Source organism: Heptranchias perlo, unplaced genomic scaffold (assembly GCF_035084215.1).
Source record: "Heptranchias perlo isolate sHepPer1 unplaced genomic scaffold, sHepPer1.hap1 HAP1_SCAFFOLD_184, whole genome shotgun sequence".
In the NCBI taxonomy this organism is placed as follows: domain Eukaryota; kingdom Metazoa; phylum Chordata; class Chondrichthyes; order Hexanchiformes; family Hexanchidae; genus Heptranchias; species Heptranchias perlo.
Window position 1 is genome coordinate 256,096 of NW_027139120.1, and position 21,875 is coordinate 277,970.

The 21,875-nt window shown below is 48.3% G+C and overlaps 1 protein-coding gene across 1 annotated transcript in view; it reads right to left on the reverse strand.

Annotated features, from left to right (window-relative positions):
* Nucleotides 1-21,088, reverse strand: part of LOC137309850 (myosin light chain kinase 2, skeletal/cardiac muscle-like) — a 251,228-nt gene extending 230,140 nt beyond the window's left edge. The window contains exons 1-2 of the mRNA XM_067977865.1: nt 20,839-21,088; nt 14,260-14,365 (exon numbers count right to left, since the gene is read on the reverse strand). Coding sequence (XP_067833966.1) covers nt 14,260-14,365; nt 20,839-21,088 — 356 coding nt within the window. The remainder of the gene's footprint in view (nt 1-14,259; nt 14,366-20,838) is intronic.
* Between the last annotated feature and the right edge of the window lie 787 nt (nt 21,089-21,875).

The window sequence follows — 21,875 nt, forward strand, 5'->3', positions numbered from 1 at the left end:
CACTGTGACAGTCTGATATACCACACTAACACACACTCGAACACTAACTGATCACTGTGACAGTCTGATATACCACACTAACTCACACTCTAACACAAACTGATCACTGTGACAGTCTGATATACCACACTAACTCACACTCGAACACAAACTGATCACTGTGACAGTCTGATATACCACACTAACTCACACTCTAACACAAACTGATCACTGTGACAGTCTGATATACCACACTAACACACACTCGAACACAAACTGATCACTGTGACAGTCTGATATACCACACTAACACACACTCTAACACAAACTGATCACTGTGACAGTCTGATACACCACACTAACTCACACTCGAACACAAACTGATCACTGTGACAGTCTGATACACCACACTAACTCACACTCGAACACAAACTGATCACTGTGACAGTCTGATATACCACACTAACACACACTCGAACACTAACTGATCACTGTGACAGTCTGATATACCACACTAACACACACTCGAACACTAACTGATCACTGTGACAGTCTGATATACCACACTAACTCACACTCGAACACTAACTGATCACTGTGACAGTCTGATATACCACACTAACTCACACTCTAACACAAACTGATCACTGTGACAGTCTGATATACCACACTAACACACACTCGAACACTAACTGATCACTGTGACAGTCTGATATACCACACTAACTCACACTCTAACACAAACTGATCACTGTGACATTCTGATATACCACACTAACACACACTCGAACACAAACTGATCACTGTGACAGTCTGATATACCACACTAACTCACACTCTAACACAAACTGATCACTGTGACAGTCTGATATACCACACTAACTCACACTCGAACACAAACTGATCACTGTGACAGTCTGATACACCACACTAACACACACTCGAACACTAACTGATCACTGTGACAGTCTGATACACCACACTAACACACACTCGAACACTAACTGATCACTGTGACAGTCTGATATACCACACTAACTCACACTCGAACACTAACTGATCACTGTGACAGTCTGATATACCACACTAACTCACACTCTAACACTAACTGATCACTGTGACAGTCTGATATACCACACTAACACACACTCGAACACTAACTGATCACTGTGACAGTCTGATATACCACACTAACACACACTCGAACACTAACTGATCACTGTGACAGTCTGATACACCACACTAACACACACTCGAACACAAACTGATCACTGTGACAGTCTGATACACCACACTAACACACACTCTCACACAAACTGATCACTGTGACAGTCTGATATACCACACTAACACACACTCGAACACTAACTGATCACTGTGACAGTCTGATATACCACACTAACTCACACTCGAACACAAACTGATCACTGTGACAGTCTGATATACCACACTAACACACACTCGAACACTAACTGATCACTGTGACAGTCTGATATACCACACTAACACACACTCTAACACAAACTGATCACTGTGACAGTCTGATATACCACACTAACTCACACTCGAACACTAACTGATCACTGTGACAGTCTGATATACCACACTAACACACACTCGAACACTAACTGATCACTGTGACAGTCTGATATACCACACTAACACACACTCTAACACAAACTGATCACTGTGACAGTCTGATATACCACACTAACACACACTCGAACACAAACTGATCACTGTGACAGTCTGATATACCACACTAACTCACACTCTAACACAAACTGATCACTGTGACAGTCTGATATACCACACTAACACACACTCTAACACAAACTGATCACTGTGACAGTCTGATATACCACACTAACACACACTCGAACACTAACTGATCACTGTGACAGTCTGATACACCACACTAACTCACACTCGAACACTAACTGATCACTGTGACAGTCTGATATACCACACTAACACACACTCGAACACTAACTGATCACTGTGACAGTCGATATACCACACTAACTCACACTCTAACACTAACTGATCACTGTGACAGTCTGATATACCACACTAACTCACACTCGAACACTAACTGATCACTGTGACAGTCTGATACACCACACTAACACACACTCTAACACTAACTGATCACTGTGACAGTCTGATACACCACACTAACACACACTCGAACACTAACTGATCACTGTGACAGTCTGATACACCACACTAACACACACTCGAACACAAACTGATCACTGTGACAGTCTGATACACCACACTAACACACACTCGAACACAAACTGATCACTGTGACAGTCTGATACACCACACTAACTCACACTCGAACACTAACTGATCACTGTGACAGTCTGATATACCACACTAACACACACTCGAACACTAACTGATCACTGTGACAGTCTGATATACCACACTAACTCACACTCGAACACTAACTGATCACTGTGACAGTCTGATACACCACACTAACTCACACTCGAACACAAACTGATCACTGTGACAGTCTGATACACCACACTAACTCACACTCGAACACAAACTGATCACTGTGACAGTCTGATACACCACACTAACACACACTCGAACACTAACTGATCACTGTGACAGTCTGATATACCACACTAACTCACACTCGAACACTAACTGATCACTGTGACAGTCTGATACACCACACTAACTCACACTCGAACACAAACTGATCACTGTGACAGTCTGATACACCACACTAACTCACACTCGAACACAAACTGATCACTGTGACAGTCTGATATACCACACTAACACACACTCGAACACAAACTGATCACTGTGACAGTCTGATATACCACACTAACACACACTCGAACACTAACTGATCACTGTGACAGTCTGATACACCACACTAACACACACTCGAACACAAACTGATCACTGTGACAGTCTGATACACCACACTAACACACACTCTAACACAAACTGATCACTGTGACAGTCTGATATACCACACTAACACACACTCTAACACAAACTGATCACTGTGACAGTCTGATATACCACACTAACACACACTCGAACACTAACTGATCACTGTGACAGTCTGATACACCACACTAACTCACACTCGAACACAAACTGATCACTGTGACAGTCTGATATACCACACTAACACACACTCGAACACTAACTGATCACTGTGACAGTCTGATATACCACACTAACTCACACTCGAACACAAACTGATCACTGTGACAGTCTGATATACCACACTAACACACACTCTAACACTAACTGATCACTGTGACAGTCTGATATACCACACTAACTCACACTCTAACACTAACTGATCACTGTGACAGTCTGATACACCACACTAACTCACACTCGAACACTAACTGATCACTGTGACAGTCTGATACACCACACTAACTCACACTCGAACACAAACTGATCACTGTGACAGTCTGATATACCACACTAACTCACACTCGAACACTAACTGATCACTGTGACAGTCTGATACACCACACTAACTCACACTCGAACACAAACTGATCACTGTGACAGTCTGATATACCACACTAACTCAAACTCGAACACTAACTGATCACTGTGACAGTCTGATACACCACACTAACTCACACTCGAACACAAACTGATCACTGTGACAGTCTGATACACCACACTAACACACACTCGAACACAAACTGATCACTGTGACAGTCTGATACACCACACTAACACACACTCGAACACAAACTGATCACTGTGACAGTCTGATATACCACACGAACTCACACTCGAACACTAACTGATCACTGTGACAGTCTGATATACCACACTAACTCACACTCGAACACTAACTGATCACTGTGACAGTCTGATACACCACACTAACTCACACTCGAACACAAACTGATCACTGTGACAGTCTGATATACCACACTAACACACACTCGAACACAAACTGATCACTGTGACAGTCTGATATACCACACTAACACACACTCGAACACTAACTGATCACTGTGACAGTCTGATACACCACACTAACACACACTCGAACACAAACTGATCACTGTGACAGTCTGATACACCACACTAACACACACTCTAACACAAACTGATCACTGTGACAGTCTGATATACCACACTAACACACACTCTAACACAAACTGATCACTGTGACAGTCTGATATACCACACTAACACACACTCGAACACTAACTGATCACTGTGACAGTCTGATATACCACACTAACACACACTCGAACACTAACTGATCACTGTGACAGTCTGATACACCACACTAACACACACTCGAACACAAACTGATCACTGTGACAGTCTGATACACCACACTAACACACACTCTAACACAAACTGATCACTGTGACAGTCTGATATACCACACTAACACACACTCGAACACTAACTGATCACTGTGACAGTCTGATATACCACACTAACTCACACTCGAACACAAACTGATCACTGTGACAGTCTGATATACCACACTAACACACACTCGAACACTAACTGATCACTGTGACAGTCTGATATACCACACTAACACACACTCTCACACAAACTGATCACTGTGACAGTCTGATATACCACACTAACTCACACTCGAACACTAACTGATCACTGTGACAGTCTGATATACCACACTAACACACACTCGAACACTAACTGATCACTGTGACAGTCTGATATACCACACTAACACACACTCTAACACAAACTGATCACTGTGACAGTCTGATATACCACACTAACACACACTCGAACACAAACTGATCACTGTGACAGTCTGATATACCACACTAACTCACACTCTAACACAAACTGATCACTGTGACAGTCTGATATACCACACTAACACACACTCTAACACAAACTGATCACTGTGACAGTCTGATATACCACACTAACACACACTCGAACACTAACTGATCACTGTGACAGTCTGATACACCACACTAACTCACACTCGAACACTAACTGATCACTGTGACAGTCTGATATACCACACTAACACACACTCGAACACTAACTGATCACTGTGACAGTCTGATATACCACACTAACTCACACTCTAACACTAACTGATCACTGTGACAGTCTGATATACCACACTAACTCACACTCGAACACTAACTGATCACTGTGACAGTCTGATACACCACACTAACACACACTCTAACACTAACTGATCACTGTGACAGTCTGATACACCACACTAACACACACTCGAACACTAACTGATCACTGTGACAGTCTGATACACCACACTAACACACACTCGAACACAAACTGATCACTGTGACAGTCTGATACACCACACTAACACACACTCGAACACAAACTGATCACTGTGACAGTCTGATACACCACACTAACTCACACTCGAACACTAACTGATCACTGTGACAGTCTGATATACCACACTAACACACACTCGAACACTAACTGATCACTGTGACAGTCTGATATACCACACTAACTCACACTCGAACACTAACTGATCACTGTGACAGTCTGATACACCACACTAACTCACACTCGAACACAAACTGATCACTGTGACAGTCTGATATACCACACTAACTCACACTCGAACACTAACTGATCACTGTGACAGTCTGATATACCACACTAACACACACTCGAACACTAACTGATCACTGTGACAGTCTGATATACCACACTAACACACACTCTAACACAAACTGATCACTGTGACAGTCTGATATACCACACTAACACACACTCGAACACAAACTGATCACTGTGACAGTCTGATATACCACACTAACTCACACTCTAACACAAACTGATCACTGTGACAGTCTGATATACCACACTAACACACACTCTAACACAAACTGATCACTGTGACAGTCTGATATACCACACTAACACACACTCGAACACTAACTGATCACTGTGACAGTCTGATACACCACACTAACTCACACTCGAACACTAACTGATCACTGTGACAGTCTGATATACCACACTAACACACACTCGAACACTAACTGATCACTGTGACAGTCTGATATACCACACTAACTCACACTCTAACACTAACTGATCACTGTGACAGTCTGATATACCACACTAACTCACACTCGAACACTAACTGATCACTGTGACAGTCTGATACACCACACTAACACACACTCTAACACTAACTGATCACTGTGACAGTCTGATACACCACACTAACACACACTCGAACACTAACTGATCACTGTGACAGTCTGATACACCACACTAACACACACTCGAACACAAACTGATCACTGTGACAGTCTGATACACCACACTAACACACACTCGAACACAAACTGATCACTGTGACAGTCTGATACACCACACTAACTCACACTCGAACACTAACTGATCACTGTGACAGTCTGATATACCACACTAACACACACTCGAACACTAACTGATCACTGTGACAGTCTGATATACCACACTAACTCACACTCGAACACTAACTGATCACTGTGACAGTCTGATACACCACACTAACTCACACTCGAACACAAACTGATCACTGTGACAGTCTGATACACCACACTAACTCACACTCGAACACAAACTGATCACTGTGACAGTCTGATACACCACACTAACACACACTCGAACACTAACTGATCACTGTGACAGTCTGATATACCACACTAACTCACACTCGAACACTAACTGATCACTGTGACAGTCTGATACACCACACTAACTCACACTCGAACACAAACTGATCACTGTGACAGTCTGATACACCACACTAACTCACACTCGAACACAAACTGATCACTGTGACAGTCTGATATACCACACTAACACACACTCGAACACAAACTGATCACTGTGACAGTCTGATATACCACACTAACACACAGTCGAACACTAACTGATCACTGTGACAGTCTGATACACCACACTAACACACACTCGAACACAAACTGATCACTGTGACAGTCTGATACACCACACTAACACACACTCTAACACAAACTGATCACTGTGACAGTCTGATATACCACACTAACACACACTCTAACACAAACTGATCACTGTGACAGTCTGATATACCACACTAACACACACTCGAACACTAACTGATCACTGTGACAGTCTGATACACCACACTAACTCACACTCGAACACAAACTGATCACTGTGACAGTCTGATATACCACACTAACACACACTCGAACACTAACTGATCACTGTGACAGTCTGATATACCACACTAACTCACACTCGAACACAAACTGATCACTGTGACAGTCTGATATACCACACTAACACACACTCTAACACTAACTGATCACTGTGACAGTCTGATATACCACACTAACTCACACTCTAACACTAACTGATCACTGTGACAGTCTGATACACCACACTAACTCACACTCGAACACTAACTGATCACTGTGACAGTCTGATACACCACACTAACTCACACTCGAACACAAACTGATCACTGTGACAGTCTGATATACCACACTAACTCACACTCGAACACTAACTGATCACTGTGACAGTCTGATACACCACACTAACTCACACTCGAACACAAACTGATCACTGTGACAGTCTGATATACCACACTAACTCACACTCGAACACTAACTGATCACTGTGACAGTCTGATACACCACACTAACTCACACTCGAACACAAACTGATCACTGTGACAGTCTGATACACCACACTAACACACACTCGAACACAAACTGATCACTGTGACAGTCTGATACACCACACTAACACACACTCGAACACAAACTGATCACTGTGACAGTCTGATATACCACACTAACTCACACTCGAACACTAACTGATCACTGTGACAGTCTGATATACCACACTAACTCACACTCGAACACTAACTGATCACTGTGACAGTCTGATACACCACACTAACTCACACTCGAACACAAACTGATCACTGTGACAGTCTGATATACCACACTAACACACACTCGAACACAAACTGATCACTGTGACAGTCTGATATACCACACTAACACACACTCGAACACTAACTGATCACTGTGACAGTCTGATACACCACACTAACACACACTCGAACACAAACTGATCACTGTGACAGTCTGATACACCACACTAACACACACTCTAACACAAACTGATCACTGTGACAGTCTGATATACCACACTAACACACACTCTAACACAAACTGATCACTGTGACAGTCTGATATACCACACTAACACACACTCGAACACTAACTGATCACTGTGACAGTCTGATATACCACACTAACACACACTCGAACACAAACTGATCACTGTGACAGTCTGATACACCACACTAACACACACTCTAACACAAACTGATCACTGTGACAGTCTGATATACCACACTAACTCACACTCTAACACTAACTGATCACTGTAATACTCTGATACATTACAATCATTCACTATATTAGAAAAGGACGTGGACCACTCTAAAGTAAAAACACTCAATTGGAGGAGGGCCAATTTGAGTGGGATGAGAACAGATCTGGCCCGGGTAAATTGGAATCAGAGATTGGCAGGGAAAACTGTAATTGAACAGTGGGCGGCCTTTAAAGAGGAGATGGTTCGGGTACAGTATAGATACATTCCCATGAAGGGGAAAGATAGGGCAACTAAAGCCAGAGCTCCCTGGATGACAAAAGAGATAGTGAGTAAGATGAAATGGGAAAAAGGGGCATATGACAGATGTCAGGTTGAAAACATAAGTGAGAACCAGGCTGAATATAGAAAGTTCAGAGGGGAAGTGTAAAAGGAAATAAGAGAGGCAAAGAGAGAGTATGAGAATAGACTGGCAGCCAACATAAAAGGGAATCCAAAAGTCTTCGACAGGCATGTAAACAGTAAACAGGTAGTAAGAGGAGGGGTGAGACTGATCAGGGACCATAAAGGAGATCTACTCATGGAGGCAGAGGGCATGGCCGAGGTACTAAATGAATACTTTGCATCTGTCTTTACCAAGGAGGAAGATGCAGCCAAAGTCTCAGTAAAACAGGAGGTAGTTGAGATACCGGATGGGCTAAAAATTGATAAAGAGGTACTAGGAAGGCTGACTGTACTTAAAGTAGATAAATCACCCAGTCCGGATGGGATGCATCCTGGGATGCTGAGGGAAGGATGGAAATCACAGAGGTACTGGCCATAATCTTCCAAACATCCGTAGATATGGTGCCAGTGGACTGGAGAATTGCAAATGTTACACCCTTGTTCAAAAAAGGGTGTAAGGATAAACCCAGCAACTATAGGCCAGTCAGTTTAACCTCAGTGCTGGGGAAACTTTTAGAAACGATAATCTGGGACAGAATTAACAGTCACTTGGACGAGTGTGGATTGATTAGGGAAAGCCAGGATTTGTTAAAGGCAAATCGTGTTTAACTAACCTGATAGAGTTTTTTGATGAGGTAACAGAGGGGGTCGATGAGGGCAATGCAGTTGACGTGGTGGATATGGACTTTCAAAAGATGTTTGATAAAGTGCCACATAATAGGCTTGTCATCAAGATTGAAGTCCATGGAATAAAGGGGGCAGTGACAACATGGATACAGAATTGGCTAAGTGACAGGAAACAGAGAGTAGTGGTGAACAGTTGTTTTTCAGACTGGAGGGAGGTGTACAGTGGTGTTCCCCAGGGGTCAGTGCTGGGACCATTGCTTTTCTTGATATATATTAATGACTTGGACTTGGGTGTACAGGGCACAATTTCCAAATTTGCAGATGACACAAAACTTGGAAGGGTAGTAAACAGTGAGGAAGACAGTGATAGATTTCAAGAGGATATAGACAGGCTGGTAGAATGGGCGGACACGTGGCAGATTAAATTTAACACAGAAAAGTGCGAAGTGATACATTTTGGTAGGAACAACGAGGAGAGGCAATATAAAGGGTATAATTCTAAAAGGGGTGCAGGAACAGAGAGATCTGCGGGTATATGTACACAAATCATTGAAGGTGGCAGGACAGGATGAGAAAGTGGTTAAAAAAGTATACGGGGTCCTGGGCTTTATAAATAGAGGCATAGAGTACAAAAGTATGGAAGTCATGATGAACCTTTATAAAACACTGGTTCAGCCACAACTGGAGTATTGTGTCCAGTTCTGGGCACCGCACTTTAGGAAAGATGTGAAGGCCTTAGAGAGGGTGCAGATGAGATTTACCAGAATGATTCCAGGGATGAGGGACTTCAGTTACGTGGATAGACTGGAGAAGCTGAGGTTGTTCTCCTTGGAACAGAGACGGTTGCGAGGAGATTTGATAGAGGTGTTCAAAATCATGAAGGGTCTAGACAGAGTAGATAGAGAGAGACTGTTCCCATTGGAGGAAGGGTCAAGAGCCAGAGGACATAGATTTAAGGTGATTGGGAAAAGAACCAAAGGTGATATGAGGAAAAACTTTTTCACACAGCGAGTGGTTAGGATCTGGAATGCACTGCCCGAGGGGGTGGTGGAGGCAGATTCAATCATGGCCTTCAAAAGGGAACTGGATAAGTACTTGAAGGGAAAAAATTTGCTGGGATATGGGGATAGGGCGGGGGAGTGGTACGAGCTGGATTGCTCTTGCAGCGGACCAGCAAGGACTCGACAGGCCGAATTGCCTCCTTCCATGCTGTAACCTTTGTATGATTCTATGATTTTATGATTCACTCACGGACAGTAACTGATCACAGTCACACTCTGATATACCACACTCTGTCACACATTAATACTAATGGATAAGAACATAAGAGCATATGAAATAGGAGCAGGAGTAGGCCATACGGCCCCTCGAGCCTGCTCCACCATTCAATCAGATCATGGCTGATCTTCAACCTCAACTCCACTTTCCCGCCCAATCCCCATATCCCTTGATTCGCCTCGAGGTCAAAAATTTATTGATTTCAGCCTTGAATATATTCAGCAACTGAGCATCCACAGCCCTCTGGGGTAGAGAATTCCAAAGATTCACAACCCTCTGAATGAAGAGGTGCCTCCTCATCTCAGTCTTAAACGGTTGACCCCTTCTCCTGCGACTATGCCCCCTAGTTCTAGACTCTCCAGCCAGGAGAAACAACCTCTCAGCATCTACCCTGTCAAGCCCTCTCAGAATCTTATATGTTTCAATGAGATCACCTCTCATTCTTCTGAACTCCAGAGACTATAGGCCCATTCTACTCAATCTCTCCTCATAGGACAACCCTCTCATCCCAGGAATTAATCTAGTGAACCTTCGTTGCACTGCCTCTAAGGCAAGTATATCCTTCCTTAGATAAGGAGACCAAATCTGTACACAGTACTCCAGGTGAGGTCTCACCAAAGCCCTGTACAACTGTAGTAAGACTTCCTTACTCTTGTACTCTAACCCCCTTGCAATAAAGGCCAACATTCCATTTGCCTTCCTAATTGCTTGCTGTACCTGCTAACTTTCTGTGTTTCTTGTACGAGGACATCCAGATCTCTCTGAACACCAAAATTTAATAGTTTCTCACCATTTAAAAAATATTCTATTTTTCTATTCTTCCTACCAAAGTGAATAACCTCACATTTCCCCACATTATACTCCATCTCACACCTTCTTGACCACTCAATTGATCTGCCCATATCCCTTTGCAGACCCAGTGTGTCCTCCTCACAGCTTACTTTCCCACCAAGCTTTGTATTGTCAGCAAACTTGAATCACTATAACATTCTGATATACCACACTCTGTTACACTCGAATACTAACTGATCACTGTCACAGTCTGATGCACCACACCCACTCAAACTCGAATACAAAATAATCACGAACACGCTGATAATACCACACCTACTCACAATGAAATACTAACTGAACACTGCAACACTCTGATATAACACTCACACTCAAACATTACTACAAACTGATTAGTGTAACACTCTGATACACCACACAATCACAATCTAATACTGACTGAACACTGTCACACTCTGATATACCACACCCACTCACACTCCAACACTAGCCCCTCACTGTCACACTCTGATATACCACACTGACTCACACTCGAACACCAGCCCCTCACTGTCACACTCTGATATACCACACCCACTCACACTCGAACACCAGCCCCTCACTGTCACACTCTGATATACCACACTGACTCACACTCTATCACCAGCCCCTCACTGTCACACTCTGATATACCACACCCACTCACACTCGAACACTAGCCCCTCACTGTCACACTCTGATATACCACACCCACTCACACTCGAACACCAGCCCCTCACTGTCACACTCTGATATACCACACCCACTCACACTCTATCACCAGCCCCTCACTGTCACACTCTGATATACCACACCCACTCACACTCGAACACTAGCCCCTCACTGTCACACTCTGATATACCACACCCACTCACACTCGAACACCAGCCCCTCACTGTCACACTCTGATATACCACACTGACTCACACTCTATCACCAGCCCCTCACTGTCACACTCTGATATACCACACCCACTCACACTCGAACACTAGCCCCTCACTGTCACACTCTGATATACCACACCCACTCACACTCCAACACCAGCCCCTCACTGTCACACTCTGATATACCACACCCACTCACACTCGAACACCAGCCCCTCACTGTAACACTCTGATATACCACACCCACTCACACTCTAACACTAGCTCCTCACTGTCACACTCTGATATACCACACCCACTCACACTCGAACACCAGCCCCTCACTGTCACACTCTGATATACCACATCCACTCACACTCTAACACTAGCCCCTCACTGTCACACTCTGATATACCACACCCACTCACACTCGAACACCAGCCCCTCACTGTCACACTCTGATATACCACACCCACTCACACTCGAACACCAGCCCCTCACTGTCACACTCTGATATACCACACCCACTCACACTCGAACACTAGCCCCTCACTGTCACACTCTGATATACCACACCCACTCACACTCTAACACTAGCTCCTCACTGTCACACTCTGATATACCACACCCACTCACACTCGAACACCAGCCCCTCACTGTCACACTCTGATATACCACACCCACTCACACTCGAACACCAGCCCCTCACTGTCACACTCTGATATACCACACCCACTCACACTCGAACACCAGCCCCTCACTGTCACACTCTGATATACCACACCCACTCACACTCGAACACCAGCCCCTCACTGTCACACTCTGATATACCACATCCACTCACACTCTAACACTAGCCCCTCACTGCCACACTCTGATATACCACACCCACTCACACTCGAACACTAGCCCCTCACTGTCACACTCTGATATACCACACCCACTCACACTCGAACACCAGCCCCTCACTGTCACACTCTGATATACCACACCCACTCACACTCGAACACCAGCCCCTCACTGTCACACTCTGATATACCACACCCACTCACACTCGAACACTAGCCCCTCACTGTCACACTCTGATATACCACACCCACTCACACTCGAACACCAGCCCCTCACTGTAACACTCTGATATACCACACCCACTCACACTCGAACACCAGCCCCTCACTGTCACACTCTGATATACCACACCCACTCACACTCGAACACCAGCCCCTCACTGTCACACTCTGATATACCACACCCACTCACACTCGAACACTAGCCCCTCACTGTCACACTCTGATATACCACACCCACTCACACTCGAACACTAGCCCCTCACTGTCACACTCTGATATACCACACCCACTCACACTCTAACACTAGCTCCTCACTGTCACACTCTGATATACCACACCCACTCACACTCGAACACCAGCCCCTCACTGTCACACTCTGATATACCACACCCACTCACACTCGAACACCAGCCCCTCACTGTCACACTCTGATATACCACACCCACTCACACTCGAACACCAGCCCCTCACTGTCACACTCTGATATACCACACCCACTCACACTCGAACACTAGCCCCTCACTGTCACACTCTGATATACCACACCCACTCACACTCTAACACTAGCCCCTCACTGTCACACTCTGATATACCACACCCACTCACACTCGAACACTAGCCCCTCACTGTCACACTCTGATATACCACACCCACTCACACTCGAACACCAGCCCCTCACTGTCACACTCTGATATACCACTGTAAGTTTTTGTGCTGTTATCGTACTTTAAACACCAAAAATTCCCAAATATATAACAACGTTTGAACATCTTTCCCCAGAAGCCCTCTCTTACCCTCCGAGCATCTCCTGGAGGTTGAACTGGTAAAGGCTGCTGACAGGCGCAGTTCTGAACGACACACAGCGATGATCAAATGGGGCTGGCTGTGGGGGACTGTCATCTGAAACAGATGGAGAGGGCCATAACTATTAGTGGATTCGGTCTAGATGAAGGTGGGTGCACATGTGGGCCCAACGCATGGCTCCACGGCAGTGATGCCAGGTACTGCTGCAAGGAGGCACCAGGAAGGTGCTGAGCTCCTCCCTCAGTGGGAGGGATCTTGCCAGGAGTCGCAGCAACTTTCACGGTGCAATACATGGGCACAGTGACACACCCGGGCACAGTGACACACCCGGGCACAGTGACACACCCGGGTACAGTGACACATGGGCACAGTGACACACCCGGGCATAGTGACACATGGGCACAGTGACACACCCGGGCACAGTGACACCCGGGCACAGTGACACACCCGGGCACAGCGACACACCCGGGCACAGTGACACATGGGCACAGTGACACACCCGGGCACAGTGACACATGGGCACAGTGAAACACCCAGGCACAGTGACACCCGGGCACAGTGACACACCCGGGCACAGTGACACACCCGGGCACAGTGACACATGGGCACAGTGACACACCCGGGCACAGTGACACATGGGCACAGTGACACACCCGGGCACAGTGACACATGGGCACAGTGACACACCCAGGCACAGTGACACATGGGCACAGTGACACACCCAGGCACACCAAGGCACAGTGACACATGGGCACAGTGAAACACCCAGGCACAGTGACACACATGGGCACAGTGACACACATGGGCACAGTGACACACCCGGGCACAGTGACACATGTGGGCACACAACACATGGGCACAGTGACACACCCGGGCACAGTAAAACATGGGCACAGTGACACACCTGGGCACAGTGACACATGGGCACAGTGACACATGGGCACAGTGACACACCTGGGCACAGTGACACATGGGCACAGTGACACACCCGGGCACAGTGACACACATGGGCACAGTGACACACCCAGGCACAATGACACACCCGGTCACAGTGACACATGTGGGCACTCAACACATGGGCACATTGACACACACGGGCACAGTGACACGGGCACAGTGACACACCCGGGCACAGTGACACATGGGCACAGTGACACACCCGGGCACAGTGACACACATGGGCACAGTGACACACCCGGGCACAGTGACACACGTGGGAACAGTGACACGTGCACACTGACACATGGGCACAGTGACACACCCAGGCACAGTGACACATGGACACAGTGACACACCCAGGCACAGTGACACATGGACACAGTGACACACCCAGGCACAGTGACACATGGACACAGTGACACACCCAGGCACAGTGACACATGGACACAGTGACACACCCGGGCACAGTGACACATGGACACAGTGACACATGGGCACAGTTACACACCCGGGCACAGTGACACACCTGGGCACAGTGACACACATGGACACAGTGACACATGGGCACAGTGACACACATGGGTATAGTGACACACATGGGTACAGTGACACACATGGGTACAATGACACATGGGCAGAGTGGCACGTGGGCACAGTGACACATGTGGGCACAGTGCAGCACATGGGCACAGTGACACATTTGGGCACACAACACATGGGCACAGTGACAACACAGACACAATGCAACACATGGGCACAGAGCAACACATGGGCGCAGTGACACATGGGCACACTGAAATACATGGGCACAGTGACACACGGGCACACTGAAACACATGGGCACAGTGACACATGGGCACACTGAAACACATGGGCACAGTGACACACGGGCACACTGAAACACATGGGCCAGGTACTGCTACAAGGAGGCACCAGAAAGGTGCTGAGCTCCTCCCTCAGTGGGAGGGATCTTGCCAGGAGTCGCAGCAACTTTCAGGGTGCAATACATGGGCACAGTGACACACCCGGGCACAGTGACACACCCAGGCACAGTGACACACCCGGGCACAGTGACACATGGGCACAGTGACACACCCAGGCACAGTGACACACCCGGGCACAGTGACACACCTGGGCACAGTGACACACCCGGGCACAGTGACACACCCGGGCACAGTGACACACCCGGGCACAGTGACACATGGGCACAGTGACACACCCAGGCACAGTGACACACCCGGGCACAGTGAAACACCCGGGCACAGTGACACATGGACACAGTGACACACCCAGGCACAGTGACACACCCGGGCACAGTGCACATGGGCACAGTGACACACCCGGGCACAGTGCACATGGGCACAGTGACACACCCGGGCACAGTGCACATGGGCACAGTGAAACACCCAGGCACAGTGACACATCTGGGCACAGTGACACATGGGCACAGTGACACACCCTGGCATAATGACACACATGGGCACAGTGACGCACCCGGGCACAATGACACACACGGGCACAGTGACACATGTGGGCACACAACACATGGGCACAGTGACACACCCGGGCACAGTAAAACATGGGCACAGTGAAACACGCAGGCACAGTAAAACATGGGCACAGTGACACACCCAGGCACATTGACACACATGGGTACAGTGACACACATGGGCACAGTGACACACCCGGGCACAATGACACACCTGGGCACAGTGACACACATGGGTACAGTGACACACATGGGCACAGTGACACACCCAGGCACAGTGACACACATGGGCACAGTGACACACCTGGGCACAGTGACACACGTAGGAACAGTGACAAATGTGCACACTGACACATGGGCACAGTGACACACCCAGGCACAGTGACACATGGACACAGTGACACACCCGGGCACAGTGACACACCCGGGCACTGTGACACACATGGACACAGTGACACATGGGCACAGTGACACATGGGCACAGTGACACACGGGCACACTGAAACACATGGGCCAGGTACTGCTACAAGGAGGCACCAGAAAGGTGCTGAGCTCCTCCCTCAGTGGGAGGGATCTTGCCAGGAGTCGCAGCAACTTTCAGGGTGCAATACATGGGCACAGTGACACACCCGGGCACAGTGACACACCCGGGCACAGTGACACACCCGGGCACAGTGACACATGGGCACAGTGACACACCCAGGCACAGTGACACACCCGGGCACAGTGACACACCTGGGCACAGTGACACATGGGCACAGTGACACACCTGGGCACAGTGACACACCCGGGCACAGTGACACATCCGGGCACAGTGACACACCCGGGCACAGTGACACATGGGCACAGTGACACACCCAGGCACAGTGACACACCCGGGCACAGTGAAACACCCGGGCACAGTGACACATGGGCACAGTGACACACCCAGGCACAGTGACACACCCGGGCACAGTGCACATGGGCACAGTGACACACCCGGGCACAGTGCACATGGGCACAGTGACACACCCGGGCACAGTGCACATGGGCACAGTGAAACACCCAGGCACAGTGACACATCTGGGCACAGTGACACATGGGCACAGTGACACACCCTGGCATAATGACACACATGGGCACAGTGACGCACCCGGGCACAATGACACACACGGGCACAGTGACACATGTGGGCACACAACACATGGGCACAGTGACACACCCGGGCACAGTAAAACATGGGCACAGTGAAACACGCAGGCACAGTAAAACATGGGCACAGTGACACACCCAGGCACATTGACACACATGGGTACAGTGACACACATGGGCACAGTGACACACCCGGGCACAGTGACACACCTGGGCACAGTGACACACATGGGTACAGTGACACACATGGGCACAGTGACACACCCAGGCACAGTGACACACATGGGCACAGTGACACACCTGGGAACAGTGACAAATGTGCACACTGACACATGGGCACAGTGACACACCCAGGCACAGTGACACATGGACACAGTGACACACCCGGGCACAGTGACACACCCGGGCACTGTGACACACATGGACACAGTGACACATGGGCACAGTGACACATGGACACAGTGACACACCCGGGCATAATGACACACCCGGGCGCAGTGACACATGTGGGCACACAACACATGGGCACAGTGACACACCCAGGCCCAGTGACACACCCGGGCACAGTGCACATGGGCACAGTGACACACCCGGGCACAGTGCACATGGGCACAGTGACACACCCGGGCACAGTGCACATGGGCACAGTGAAACACCCAGGCACAGTGACACATCTGGGCACAGTGACACATGGGCACAGTGACACACCCTGGCATAATGACACACATGGGCACAGTGACACACATGGGCACAGTGACGCACCCGGGCACAATGACACACATGGGCACAGTGACACATGTGGGCACACAACACATGGGCACAGTGACACACCCGGGCACAGTGACACACATGGGTACAGTGACACACATGGGCACAGTGACACACCCGGGCACAGTGACACACCTGGGCACAGTGACACACATGGGTACAGTGACACACATGGGCACAGTGACACACCCAGGCACAGTGACACACATGGGCACAGTGACACACCTGGGCACAGTGACACACGTGGGAACAGTGACAAATGTGCACACTGACACATGGGCACAGTGACACACCCAGGCACAGTGACACATGGACACAGTGACACACCCGGGCACAGTGACACACCCGGGCACTGTGACACACATGGACACAGTGACACATGGGCACAGTGACACATGGGCACAGTGACACACCCGGGCACTGTGACACACATGGACACATTGACACATGGACACAGTGACACATGGGCACAGTGACACACCCAGGCACAGTGACACATGGACACAGTGACACACCCGGGCACAGTGACACACCCGGGCACTGTGACACACATGGACACAGTGACACATGGGCACAGTGACACATGGACACAGTGACACACCCGGGCATAATGACACACCCGGGCGCAGTGACACATGTGGGCACACAACACATGGGCACAGTGACACATCCAGGCACAGTGACACACATGGGTACAGTGACACACGTGGGCACAGTGACACACCCGGGCACAGTGACACACGTGGGAACAGTGACAAATGTGCACACTGACACATGGGCACAGTGACACACCCAGGTACAGTGACACATGGACACAGTGACACACCCGGGCACAGTGACACATGGACACAGTGACACATGGGCACAGTGACACATGGACACAGTGACACACCCGGGTATAATGACACACCCGGGCGCAGTGACACATGTGGGCACACAACACATGGGCAGAGTGACACATCCAGGCACAGTGACACACATGGGTACAGTGACACACATGGGCACAGTGACACACATGGGCACAGTGACACACATGGGCACAGTGACACACGTGGGAACAGTGACAAATGTGCACACTGACACATGGGCACAGTGACACACCCAGGTACAGTGACACATGGACACAGTGACACACCCGGGCACAGTGACACATGGACACAGTGACACATGGACACAATGACACATGGGCACAGTGACACGCATGTGCACAGTGATACACCCGGGCACAATGACACACATGGGTACAGTGACACACCCAGGCACAGTGACACACATGGGTACAATGACACACCCAGGCACAGTGACACACATGGGTACAATGACACACCCAGGCACAGTGACACACATGGGCACAGTGACACACCCAGGCACAGTGACACACATGGGTACAATGACACACCTGGGCACAGTGACACACATGGGTACAGTGACACACCTGGGCACAGTGACACACATGGGCACAGTGACACAAATGGGCACAGTGACACATGGGCACAGTGACACATGTGGGCACAGTGCAACACATGGGCACAGTGACACATGTGGGCACAGTGCAACACATGGGCACAGTGACACATGTGGGCACAGTGCAACACATGGGCACAGTGACACATGTGGGCACACAACACATGGGCACAGTGACAACACAGGCACAGTGCAACACATGGGCACAGTGACACACGGTCACACTGAAATACATGGGCACAATGACACACAGGCACACTGAAACACATGGGCACAGTGACACACGGTCACACTGAAACACATGGGCACAGTGACACACAGGCACACTGAAACACATGGGCACAGTGACACACGGGCACACTGAAACACATGGGCACAGTGACACATGGTCACACTGAAACACATGGGCACAGTGACACACAGGCACACTGAAACACATGGGCACAGTGACACATGGTCACACTGAAACACATGGGCACAGTGACACACGGGCACACTGAAACACATGGGCACAGTGACACATGGTCACACTGAAACACATGGGCACAGTGACACACGGGCACACTGAAACACATGGGCACAGTGACACACGGTCACACTGAAACACATGGGCACAGTGACACACGGGCACACTGAAACACATGGGCACAGTGACACACGGTCACACTGAAACACATGGGCACAGTGACACACGGGCACACTGAAACACATGGGCACAGTGACACACAGGCACACTGAAACACATGGGCACAGTGCAATATCTGAGACTGATCTTTACCAATCACTTTGAACCAGATCCCTTCACCAGCACTGGCCTGTGGCACGGTCGGGTTCTCCTGGAATGATGCCACTTCACTCCCACTCTCCTCACACTGGCCGTGATTCGAGGTTTCTCTCCTGCACTCTGGGATGCCATTCCCCCCTGTTTCCTTCTCCGGTGTATCTCTGAACTCCTGCTGAGATCTGCCCCCTGAGTCAGCGGGTTCTGCCTGGTCCGTAGGTTCGGGTTTGAAGTCAGAGCACTTCATGGTGCCACTCTGTGAAGCCACCACTGTTTGTGCCTCTGAAGCCCTTGTAGGCAGTCCTTGTTCCATGAGGGGAGGGCTGTTGTCCCTCAGCTGTCTATCTGCGGTGTCTGATGTTGACAGTTTGCTCTCGGCCGGGCTGACTGCTGCCAGCTCACCATAGCTACCATGGAAAAGCAAAGTATATCAGATATGACAGGAGGCTTATGACAAATGTTAGGTTCATAATACAGTAGAGAATCAAACCGAATGCAGAGAGTACAGAGGAGATCTTAACAAGGAATAAGAGGGGCAAAGAGAGAGTGCAAGAATAGATTAGCGGCTAACATAAAAGGGAACCCTAAAGTATTTTATAAACATATAAATAGTAAAAGGGCAGTCAAAGGAAGGATAGGGCTGATTAGGGACAAAAAAGATCTTTTTGTGGAGGCAGAGGACATGACTGAGGCACTAAATGAATACTTCACATCGGTCTATGCTAGAGAAGAGGATGCTGCCATTGTAGCAGTAAAGGAGGAGGAGGAGTGATATTGGATAGGATAAAAATAGATAAAGAGGAGGGACTTAAAAGATTGGCAGCACTCAAAGTAGAAAAGTCACCCGGTCCAGATGGCATGCATCCTAGGTTACTGAGGGAAGTAAGGGTGGAAATTGCGGAGACTCTGGCCACAATCTTCAATCCTCCTTAGATATGGGGATGGTGCCAGAGGACTGGAGGATTGGAAATGTTACACCCCTGTTCAAAAAAAGGGAGAGGGACAAACCCGGCAATTACAGGCCAGTCAGCCTA